The following is a 12,522-nucleotide window of genomic DNA, read 5'->3' on the forward strand; positions in this document are numbered from 1 at the left end:
AGCCAATCTTTGCTTATCTGGAGGTCAATGATAGATTCTTCAAAGGCATTTTCTGAAAAATCTAAATGTTTCCAAAGGCATTTTTCTTCAAAGGCATTAATGTAAAATTATAAGGTTTATTTTACTAACACAGTTTCTCTTCATAACCATGAAGTGATGTAGATACCTTGTCAAATGAAGTTCATGATTAACTATAAATAACAAAAAATCTTGACACTTAGCGAATCGCGAGGTACTACTTAGCGAAACGGTAAGTCCGTAGCGAAACGGTAAGTCCGTAGCGAAACGGTAAGTCCGTAGCGAAACGGTAAGTCCGTATCGAAACGGTCCGTAGCGAAACGGTAAGCAGATCTGAAACGGAAACACATACGCTTATTAGAGATTTTCTGTAAATATGAACAAATAACAAATAAAAACCTAACGAAATGCTCAAACATGAACCAATATGAACCATATAACAAATAAGAATCAACAAATACGACCAAATATGAACCTATGAAAAGGTTTTTGAAATGAAGAAAATGTAAACATGAACATAACTGTTCATCAGATCTGAAATGAACATCTACCTCGACGACCTTCAAATAGTTAGAATCGGAGACCTGCATACCCTAAACCCTAGAATCGGAAACCTGCATGCAAAATAGATTTAGGGTTAGATCTTGTAAATCCGCAATAAATAAAAACATAAATGAATTAGTTAGGTTAGAAGAGCTTGTAAATCTGTATAGATTTGTATGAAGTGAAGGAAACTCCGTCGCCGTCCGTCGTCGTCGCCGGCCGCCGTCGTCGTCGGCCGCCGTGAAGTGAATGAGAGAAATGGAGAAGAGAGAAAGAAAAATAAAGAAATGAAAATATTTGAGTATTTATACAAACTCCTAATCCACTTCGCGACAAGGGCAAAATCGTATAAAAAAAATATAGCACCACGAGCGCAAATAAAATAACAAATTACCATCAGATCAAATAACCTCATCTTTGAAGTTATTTGATCAAATTTCCCTAACCAAATTCTTTTCCAAAATATAAACTAATAATATAAATAAATGTAAGTGTTATTATTTAATCATTTTATAAAATAATTGAATATAATCATCCATTTGAAGAAATGCATCAGTATTGCAGAGCCTACTCTTCAAGAACGATTGGACGAGACGAGAAGACGGCCTTTATCTAAACCTGATCCGTGAAAAAACAACGGTACGTTGTTGAATTCATTCTGAATCTTCAGATATTCATGCGTGATGCATTTGATGCGATTATATTCCTTACCCTGTTAATCTTTGATGCTCATTTTCCATGTTAATACCCGTTTTCTCAATGGTCGGTGGACATTTTTCCCAACAGTTACTCAGATGCTTCCCGTCCGTTCTTTATTTCATTCTTTTCTGCTGGATTCATGTCTTAGAGTTTCGTTTTATTGGTTTACTGATCATCCTTATGTAAAGCTTATAGACACTGTTTGTTTCTGAACACTGAGTGAATGAAAACATTGAAAAGTACTTGTCTTTATCGTTTGAGCAACTATATATCTCGATTTCATGGTATGTGGAAGTGAGTTAGCCAATGTATGATGCAAATAGGATCATAGTGGAATTAAATAATTAGAATCAAGATAAACATTTCTGGGTATCCTTTAGTAATAATTTACCAGAACCTAGTCTGGTGGATTTGTTTGACTTAAGATAATAAATTCATGGTTGTGGAAGTCCCTTCATTTCAGTCTCTCTCAGTGTAAGAATTTGCTAATACTAAGATTTTGGCGTGGTTCTACTGAGGAAGAGTTTTTCAACATCTGATGCGACCTTCTAGATTATAAAAACACATAGAATAGGCAAATCTAGGTGATGGGTAATGGTGTACATCTTACAAACTCTTGCGGGACATTGTGGCTCTGTTTTTTGAAGTGCAATTCTTTGGAAGAATCTCATGATAAAGTGGTTGTTTAGTTGTTTTCTTCTGCGCAAGGAATTATATTTTAGATTAATGTCTGATTTACCTTTCCTAATCCATTATGAACTAATGGTGCACTACAAACGAAAACCAATTTCTAAACAGTTTGGATATTGTTTACTTTTTAAGAATGAAATGATTTTAAATGATTTAATTCTAAGATAAAATTTTGGTTTAAGACCACATTAAGTAGCTGAGGCTGATTATAACTCCTTGATGGAACACATAAAGACACCAATGTCGACACTTACAGATGTAACAAATAGTTTTCAGGACACATGGGAGGTGCATAGAAATTTATCTATATCCGGATTAAGTAGGACTTCAAACTCAAACTTCTTTTTCTCTTATTTCACATTAAGCATGTTAAATGAAAATACATGGTCTCTAGTGTATTTAGCTCCTAGAGAAAGAATCAGTAAATGAAACCAGACTTACCTTCTGTATCCTACTACATTTTTGTAATTATAAGTGCTTTGGCTGAATTCATTACCTAAATTGTTTACAATTTCTACAGATATGAATTTGGCTTTCGCCTTTTCAGTGCCAACTCCTGTGGTTCAAAGGAACTTTTGGAATAAGATGTTTCTTTCGGATCCAATGTTGAAAAGGAATTGTTTCACTAAGAAAATATTTCAAATTTCAGCCACTGTCTCCGCGAATCCATCACAGGTTCATAGTTAGTCATTCAGCACTCTTAATTTATTCCTTAATTATGTGTTTGCTGTTATTGGGCTTTCTGTCATAACCTTTTTCTTTAGGAAAGCCAGGGTCTTAATTTAATAAATGAAAAACAAAGTACCTCATAAAACAAGGAAGCAAACAGAAAATATACCCAACATGCTGAGTATGGCAATAATAACAATAAACTTACATGACTGGAAAAAGAAACCCAAAGACAGCAAAATTTATAAGAAAGGCAACATCAAGCCATTCTCTCATTATTGATTTATTTCCCAAATAGCTCTAGGAATTGGGATTATGTAGGAGAGATGAGTCTTGAAGCAATATCCATACCCCACTTTTGCACAAAATTCCGATAGTATGATTATTCGTGTATTTTCTCCAGCTTTACTTTGTAAATCGCAGGCTCGCAGCATGTTACTCAATTTCCATGTGATCATCTTATTTCCTTGGCCTTCTGAACACTCTTCCATTTTTTCGCTTTAGATCTCGTAGACTATTGCGGAAAAAGAGCATTTTATGATGGTTGAGTACAAACACTTACTTTTGGCATCTATGGCGGTCCATTATTTGCCTTTGCTCCACACTTTAGGCCAAAATAACCATTATACATTTCATCTCTCATCGATGAAAGACAAAGAGAATGTACAATCAAATAGGAGATGATCAATATTTTTCCGTCCTTCGATAAAGTGCATAAAATGTTTTATAGACAAAACACATCTAACTTTGTCCATAGTCACAGGTCTGTCATGAAAGGCAGTTTAGAGAATGGATGCATAAGGACAACTTTAGAAGATCAAGCAACCTTTCCGCAATTTATCTCTTTTCCTCGTGTCCGTATCTATTCCCTAGCCAGAGAGATTGAGAATACATTCAATCACAACAGTCATTTGCAACAATCAGATTTCTTAATGTCTCTCGTCCAACTAATAATTTCTTGAAAAACTTGTCTTCCTTCCAATCTGCTTCTAAGTCGGCTATGCCATATTTCAATCCAAACATCTTTAGTTACGTTTCAAACATGTTATACTTATATTCATCTTTGAGAACATAGGTCTGTTAATAAAAATGTCGTCATTATGTAATGGGTCAAGCCAAACTTATCAACTTTATATTTGATCAATTTACTCGCTTCTGGTTGGATTCTCATAGTTCTCTTGATGGTCCAAGAAATATCAGAAGGCTCAAATGACGAGAAGCTCATATCATAATAATGTCTGAGTGGATCCATCTGACCCAAAGAGAGATTCTTGTTTCACTGATATAACACATAAATGCTTTATCAACAAAGTTTTGTTCCACACCTTGCTATTCTTGAAACTAAGGCCACCTTCCTTCTTTGGGAGACAAACCACACCCCAAGTAACTTCATGAATATGACAAATTGACAACCTTTTGATTCCCTAGCCATTGATCCTGTTTTCAATGCTTTCGATGGACCGCCATGAGAGATGCGAAGCTTTCTGAAAACTAATGCCACTAGAAGGTTTGCCTATTAATTGTTTTTGTTTCTCAAAATTTACAAAGAAATATGTTTTTGCAGGGGATTATGAGAACTTAATGGTGTAGTGCTAAATAGTGTTAAAAGGACGTTTTACTTAAATTTCACTTGGTTGTTAGTTAATATTATCATATTATGTTATCATGTCCATTTCAAATGTGATTGTTCATGTCCTCTCAATATGGATATATGTATATATATATATATATATAACTTGATTAAGTTTACAAAGGATTTTCATTTTAAATAATGAGTGTTAATGTATAGAAGAGGCAACACATAATTCTAATTAAAGAATGTAGATGATAAGAAAACTTCCTGAATAAGCTTTTCATATATTATAAACTGTATATTGTGAAAAGAGAAGGAAGAAGCAAAAGCAGATGAGTCCATTCATAACTTCATTAACGAAGAAATTTCCTATCTAGGATGCTGTTCTGAATTTGGAGAATGTGAAGCACCGTGTGTTGAATACTATCCAAGATACAAAACGTGGCCTTGCTACAAGTTCTCAGCAACGCTCTGACATCGAGGAGGTCTTGGTGAGCTGTATTCTTCACTCTCTCTAATCCAGGCATTGCAACAAAAAGGTTGTCATAATCCTGTCTTTTCTATCTTATCAATCTTCTTGTCTGTTCAATATATTTAAGCCCTAACGTGTTACTGCATTCAGTTCAACCATGATTAAATTTCCGTGTAATCTATTTATTGTAATAAGCAGCTCATGCTCATAAGGCATTTGGTAGTAGATTATTTTTGTAGTTTGAAGTCCAAAAGCAGCCATTTTGTATTCAAAATCTATTATTATTATGAGATATGAGCAATTAAAAACTTTTCCAGAAGGAAACAACCCGAGTCTACATTATTGGCAAACAAATCTACCTAATTCTAGCAAATAGTTATGGGTATTTCCTAGGAATTATATTGGCCTAGATTAACTGATTGAATGTAGTAGTTATGGGTATTTCCTAGGAAGTATCTTATTCTTAATTCTTTGTATGCCTATGAATTGCTCTTCATAAACATAGATTGCTCATGTGCTTCTCCTATTTCATTATTGTTTTCTTATAATCTTGTCTTTTCTTTCTATCTTACATAACATCTCTAAATTCTAATTCTAAAAAAAAAACATCTCTAAATTCTATGAAAATTGGCTAGGTTGAGTTGGAGAAATATGGGGCTGGCACATCTATTGACATGCAGAAATTGGATGGGACATGGCGACTGCAGTACACATCTGCTTCCGATGTCCTCATACTTTTTGAATCTGCTGAAAGGCTTCCATTCCTTCAGGTGCAACTCAATAATGTCTTATGGAATCCCATTCATTAAAAATAGCTTTGGACTTTTCGGACAGGTCAATGACATAAAATATAAAATTGTAGCATAAAGCAAGGACATTCTCCATTTTCAAAGTAAGGATCATAATCCATCAGTTATGCTGATATTTTATAATGGTCTAATAGAAAACTCTACCGGATACTAAATACACTAGAATTTTTTGAAAAAAATCTCATTGACTTTCAAAATTCAAAGTGTTTTGGTTCTCTTTATTGTTTGCAGGTTAAATTTGTCTTTTATCCCTTGTCAATTCTTTCCATTGGAGAAAACATGAAGTAGTTTTTTTTTTTTCTTGAAGTAATTCAGTTTGTTTTGGAAATAAACTATTTGATGAGAAGTGGATTATTTGAGTTAATGACTAAAAATTATTATGTAAAATGTTATAAAATATAAAGTAACAGTAATTTGATATTTTGCTTGATGATGGGATAATGAATCGAGATTATTTGGACCCTTCATCAAACAAGGCCGGCCGAAGTTTTCTTTTTCATTTTCCATATATTTTCTCAAGGTACAAAGAGATATTTCTCGCTACGAGGGAAAAAAAAGTTTGAAAACATATCTAGTAAACAGAGGAAAATATATTTTATCACTTTTGTTCCATGACAAGAATAGGTCTGTTCAGAGAAATCAAAAATAGTATACATTTGTTAATGGAACCACCGTTGTGGTCGGCTAGTTTACCATACTCGCATGTCAAATTGTTCATTTAGCTTGTATTCTCCGGTTTATTTATTTTTTGTATTTATCTTCTTTCTTTTTTGCGCGTGAATTGATGCTATAGGTTGGTCAAGTCTATCAGAAATTTGAATGCCAAGATCAAACTGACAGAGGTGTAGTTCGCAACATTGTTAAGTGGAGTGTTTCAAACTTATTAGAGGTAATATATGTATTTCACGTCGAATATTTTATTCTTGTATGCTGAGTAATCTTTAAATTGTAACCATTTTCCTTCTTTCTTTGTATGGATGTGGACATATTACTTGTGTTACTTTTCCCATAGAGGCCAACCTGAGCTGTGTTCTAGAATGACTTTTATTTAGAATTTCTAAAAGGACTCTTTGTTAAATGTGAACTAGGTTTTCTAGAGTGACTTAATGGTAGGTTAGTTTAGAGTTTCAAGATCTTAAATTCATAACAGAAGGTCTTGAAGTAAGAGTATTTTACCATAAATACCCCCATGTACTTGGCATTTTGAAAGCAAAAAATTCCAGTAATAGAAAATTTTCAAATAATCCTTTCTTATGCATGATTCCCCAATAGTATAGGCACTCTATTTGCTCTCTTGGTAATGCCACTCTATTGAGTTAATTTGAGGTCTTCTTCTTCTGTCTTACAGGACCAAGAAGGTTGTACTCTGTGTGTGACTGCAAAATTTTCCATTGTTTCTCCACGCAACATTTACCTTCAATTTGAAGAGGTCTGTTTCTCTTGTTTGTATCTTGATTATATTCTTCTTCTGGTTTAGAAAATTCAACGATTTTGTATTGTAAAAAGCAAAAAATAGACAAAACCTATAATTTTTTTGTTTAATTGGAAACACATTGCCTTTTTATTAAATTAATAAACTACCCAACAACACCTGCACAAAAGAGAATAAAACCGAAAAGAAAAGAAAAAAAAAACTCAAACATGAAATTTACTCACTTTAACATGAAAATTACTCATAAAGCTTGGTTCTTAATCACTATTTCTCTTTATTTAGGCAGCGATTCAGGACATTAACATAAGCCCGGAGTTGCAGGCATTGTTGGCTCCAGCCATACTTCCACGTTCTTTTCTCAATCTGCAGGTCAGTCTTTCCTCTTTCGATCAAGTGTTTCTAGCTCAATCTTCTAAAATATTCTTCTGTTATATCTTTTTCAGATCTTACAATTTATTCGCACTTTTAAAGCTCAATTTCCTCTAACAAGTCAAACAAATAGGTAATTAGTTGTACTTAGAGGATTGTTTGATTGGTTGTTTAAAGTTGTGAATAGAAAAATAACAAATGAGAGTTAGAGTTGCAGGCAAACAGTGGGTGGATTATATTACTTGTCATATTTAGATGGAAACATGCTTTTGGGGAGAGCTGCTACTGGAGGAGTATTTGTGTTCACAAGATCTCAACCTATTTTCTAGTCACAACCCAACTTTATTATCTTCTCAAATATATGTACACAAATATGGAAATATTGAGACTATTATAAAATGTAATTTTATCACTATATGTGTGGATTATAATTATATTTTTGGATTCATTTGATATACAAATTATTTTTCAAGTTCCCTAGATGGTTTGTATAACATTAGTGGTGTATGTTAATCGGTTTCGTAGATGGTTTGTTCCTTTGATGGTTCTTCATTTATTAAAACCAAGTTCGGGTTGGACAGTTTCAATGTTCAAAACTCGACTGTTTTTATATATATATATATTATTAGACATTTTGATAAAAAAAAAATAATAATTATATGTTAATGGTAAATCAAATTTGTATATACCATTAGGATATAGAGAACAAAATATTTATTTTTGATCAATATTTCATTTCTTCTAACAAATATTCTTAAAATTTATATTGTTTTTTTACCCTAATTGTTTGAACATGATTACATTAGTAACAAAAACCCTACAACTATATATATTACTAAAATCAATTACAATTGTTCCTTTACCTCTGCAAAAATCTGGTTCTATTTTTTGTTTAATTTTAATTTTATTTAATTAACTAAATATTTTAAATAATTAGTTTACACTTTTCATACAACATCAGTAAGTAATTAGCAAGCTTATTTAAAAAATATTTGTGTTGACTGTGATTTAAAAAAATATATAATTGTTATTTATAAAGTTATTGATTTTTAAAATTCTTAGTAAGTTTCTCCATCTCAACAAACAAAAAAAATGTCTCAACAAAAAAAATGTATGGATTACAAGGATTATTCAAAAAAAGATTATTCTTATAAGTAATAACATACTTTTCATAAATATAAACCAATAATATATTAAGGTTAGTATCGAGCATTAACTCACCAAGTATTATGGTAGTTTAAAAAAAAATTACAGGTTCAATTTCAAATTCAGACAAAGAATATTATTATTGAGCAAAAAAATTTGCTCCGGTCAACTAGAATGTGCTCGGACATAAAGGAAATAAAATTTTAGTTCAAATTTCACTCATGTTATTCTTTATAATCTATCTATAATTTTCTCGCTTTTATTTGCATTATGCTCTTAGTTTATTTTAGGTTGAATTGTCAAATTGAGACTCCTTATTAGGACAAATTTAGATTTTGAATCTCTTATATCAAACCTTATAACTTGGAACTCTATAGGGTTGAAGTTATACAAAACAAAATTTTGTCTTAACGATTTATTAATACCGTTAACTTATTATCTACGTAAAATTATTTATATAAAAAAAACATATCACTAATTTAATGAGTTATAACATTTTTTCTAACTATTTAATATATATATCAACTTATATTAGAACATAATAATATGAAACAGTTGTTTGCGTGCTCTCGATCTTCACTTTTATCCGCTCTCATCTGTCTCCACCAATGATTCCGACTTTGCAATTCTCCGGCCATTCTCTATTCATTCATTCATAACTTGCTCCAATAACTCAACTCTTCTAATCCTTAATTCTCCAATTATTCTCTCTTTTTAGGTTTGGTATCGCGAGGATAATGGTGATTTAAGTCATTTCAACACTATCATAATGTGTTGAAGGTTGTACAACTTTTAAAGAATTATTTAGATGTTATTATTTACCTTAATCTTGATGAAGCATTAAACCAATTGTTCTTTGTTTCTCCTCCTCTTTCTCAGACAGTCCTATCGAATTCAACTATTCATTTTCTTATCGGACAGCACTATTGAATCTCGTTTCTCGTGTTCCTCCTCCTTCTCCTCAGATAACCCTATCGAATTCAACTGCTCGTGTTTCTCCTCGAACAACACCGTCAATTCTCGATCATCGTGTTCCTCCTCCTCCTTGAATAGTTCCATCAAATCTAACTAATCGTGTTCATCCTCGTCCTCGAACAACACTATCGAATTTAAATGCTAGTGTTTCTCCATATTAAAGACAATTCACTATAAAATCAATACCGATAACAAGTAATGTTGCATGCTCAACATCTTCATCAAACGTATTGAAGATTGGTATTACTCAATCAGGTCACTGAATTAAGCCACATAGGCTCAACAAATTACAAGCGATAGTTGCAAAGAAGAAAATAGATATTAGAAAAAATCGATATTTTTCTCTCAAGAGAGCAAACCTACACGAACAATGAAATGTATTTCTTTTTTCATTTTTGACTTGTGTTTACTTGAACAAAGTTGATTATGGTTTATGTTTTTTTATTGTTTATGGATAATTGTTCTTGTGTATGATGTATATTTTAGTAAGTTTATGGATAATGGTTATTTTTTAAGATTTATGTTTTTAGTTTGTTTATGTATAATTGTTATCCCCGGAAAAAGCTCTCGGTTCGAAAAATTTCAACATCGATTTGTGTGTTGGGAATACTTTTTTTATATACATTACTTTAAAAGATTTATAAAAATATGTCCCCGCATTTTTAAATTAATTTAATAATAATTAATTTTGATCAAATTTCAAATAATATTTTTAGATTAATAATCAAATTAAAATTTGATTAAATAAATATGTATTTAATTAATTAAAAATAAATAATTTAAAAGATTATTTATTTAATAAGAATCGCCAATTGATTTTTAAAATCAATAAAATTATACGTCTACAAACGTATTTTGGACCAGAGTCTCTTTTTGGTTCGATGTTTGGTGATACTCAAAAAAAGACTTTCGCACTACATCCTCCGTACTCGTTTAAAATAGTCTCTACTTTATAAAGTCCTGACTTTTGAAAAATTGGTTTTATTACGTTTATTTTAAACAATTATTTTTCAGGTCATACACATATTTTTCGCGTATTTAAATTATAAAAAACAATATTTAAATATTGGTACTTGAGACTGATATCGATGATTAATGAGGAAAGTACCTGAAAAATATCAGTTTTAAGGTATTAGGATTTAAAAATAAATCCCAAACAGACTCTTGTCAAAATATTTTTTATGAAAATATTTTCTATTTTTTTAAATTTTTAGAAAATGGTTTGGGGTTCCAAAATTATAAAAATAATTTTGAAATTTTAAATTCCAAACCAAATAGACCCTAGGACCGGTCCTCTCGGTCCTAAGTGCGATTTCTTTCAGTCATGGGTTGAGGTGCGGGAATCTTCGATCGAGGTGCTGGAGGCTCTCGGTCGGGCGAGTGATTCATCAGTCCTGAGTGTAGGAATCCTCAGTCGAGTGCAGAAATCCTCGGTCGGGTGCGGGAGTCCTCGGTCCTAGGTTAGCATAAGGCTAATTTTATTCGGTCCTTGGCGTGAAGAACACTCAGTCATGGGGTATATGGGGTATTTGGTGTGAAGAACATTCGGTTCTAGATTAGACCTATGCTAGGTTTCTCGGTCCCCAAGAACATCAAACTATAGGTTTGATGATTTCATTTGAGGCCTTGATTCTTTGATTCAAGGGAATGAAAAACTTCGTATAGTTCTCATGATCATTTATAACATCATCTTGAGGTGTCATTCGATCGGGATGATGTTCCATTCAACTTGAACATTTTTTATATAAAAAACAGACATGGTCCATGGATGAGTTTTGTTTTTTTGTCTTGTCCCCTTAGAGTTTTCGTTTTAGGCATCATCGAGATTGACTGATCTGGTTTTGTCGGTACTCTTCTGCGTTGGACACGACGACAAACCACTATTATTCTTACTGAAATGAATTTGTTAAAAAAAAGTTTAAAAGATTTTGTTTATTAAACATTTATAACTAAAACTACACTAAATTGAAGTCATATTAACTTTAGGAATAATACACTCAATTTAACCCAACACAAAAAATAAAAATAAATATACAACAAACTAAATAAGAAATAAATAAATAAAACAATTAAGACCTCATAAATTTAACAAAATATATTAATTAATGAGGGTTTAATTAATAAATTATATATTATTACATTTTAATAAAAATAAAGATATGCTAGTGACAAATCAATTTTTATATACCATGCATGGAGAATAAGTTATTTATTTTTTATAAATATTTCATTTCTTAGAACAAATACTTAAAAATATAGATAATTTTTTCTTTGCCCTAATATTATGTTTTGACATGATTACATTAATAACAAAAATTCTATTTTCATATTACTAAAATGAATGGACCCAATTATCATTTTGTATCAAACTTTGAGAATTATTATTATATGGGGTTCAAACTTTAATTTATGGAGCTTAATAAACATTAAGTTTTAAATAATCGGATGGATCATCTCTTCTATTTGAAGTGCCATCTTTCTTTTTCAAATGATATGTCATTGGTCATTCTTTATAAGATATTATGAAATAAAAAAAATGTCATTGGTCATTCTTTAAGATATTATGAAATAAAAAAAATAGAAGGAACTTCATACGAGACCCAAATCTTCAATAATTTCAATCCATAATGACAACATAAATTCCAATGAAATTGGCAATTTCATCCAAACTAATTGAGTGAAAAAATGGTATATAATACATAACATCTTAGATATTATAAATAAAACTAACATTTAGCCCGTGCATTTACACGAGTAATAATATAAAAACCGTGAAAAAAATTACGGATAACATTTTTAATTTTATTTTTAACCGTTTTAAATTTATGGGTGGGTCAACCCACAATCCGACCCAAGTATTCATTTACTCAACATCATTATATATTAGTTAGTTAAAAAATTGAACTTATATTAATATTAAAGCGTTTATCAAATTTGGTGTTGAATTTAAAATATAAAGTCTTTGTAGCCTAGTTGGTTAAAAAGTTGTACTTGTTTTGTTATGGTGCAAGTTCGAAACATACCTCTAGCATTTTTTATTTTATTTTTAACCGTTTTAAATTTTAAAACGGGTCAACCCACAATCCGACCCAAGTATCCAAATTAACCACAGCTCTCGACCCGGCAA

At 31.2% G+C, this 12,522-nt stretch overlaps 1 protein-coding gene across 1 annotated transcript; it reads left to right on the forward strand.

Annotated features, from left to right (window-relative positions):
* Window positions 1–1,081: 1,081 nt before the first annotated feature.
* On the forward strand, window positions 1,082–7,754 carry LOC124927776 (probable plastid-lipid-associated protein 10, chloroplastic). Its single transcript, XM_047468247.1, has 9 exons — window positions 1,082–1,200; window positions 2,471–2,625; window positions 4,570–4,683; window positions 5,300–5,434; window positions 6,267–6,362; window positions 6,822–6,902; window positions 7,188–7,274; window positions 7,349–7,407; window positions 7,492–7,754. The coding sequence occupies exons 2-9, from the start codon at window positions 2,473–2,475 to the stop codon at window positions 7,601–7,603; spliced, it is 837 nt and encodes a 278-aa protein (XP_047324203.1). The 5' UTR covers window positions 1,082–1,200; window positions 2,471–2,472; the 3' UTR covers window positions 7,604–7,754.
* The last annotated feature ends 4,768 nt before the right edge of the window (window positions 7,755–12,522 follow it).

This window comes from Impatiens glandulifera, chromosome 2 (assembly GCF_907164915.1).
Source record: "Impatiens glandulifera chromosome 2, dImpGla2.1, whole genome shotgun sequence".
Lineage (NCBI taxonomy): Eukaryota > Viridiplantae > Streptophyta > Magnoliopsida > Ericales > Balsaminaceae > Impatiens > Impatiens glandulifera.

Coding starts and splice junctions, on each gene's coding strand:
- LOC124927776 (XM_047468247.1), top strand. CDS start 2,473: ATGAATTTGGCTTTCGCCTTTTCAGTGCCAACTCCTGTGGTTCAAAGG. Junction 2,626..4,569: donor TCTCCGCGAATCCATCACAG/GTTCATAGTTAG, acceptor TTTCCTATCTAG/GATGCTGTTCTGAATTTGGA. Junction 6,903..7,187: donor TTTACCTTCAATTTGAAGAG/GTCTGTTTCTCT, acceptor CTCTTTATTTAG/GCAGCGATTCAGGACATTAA.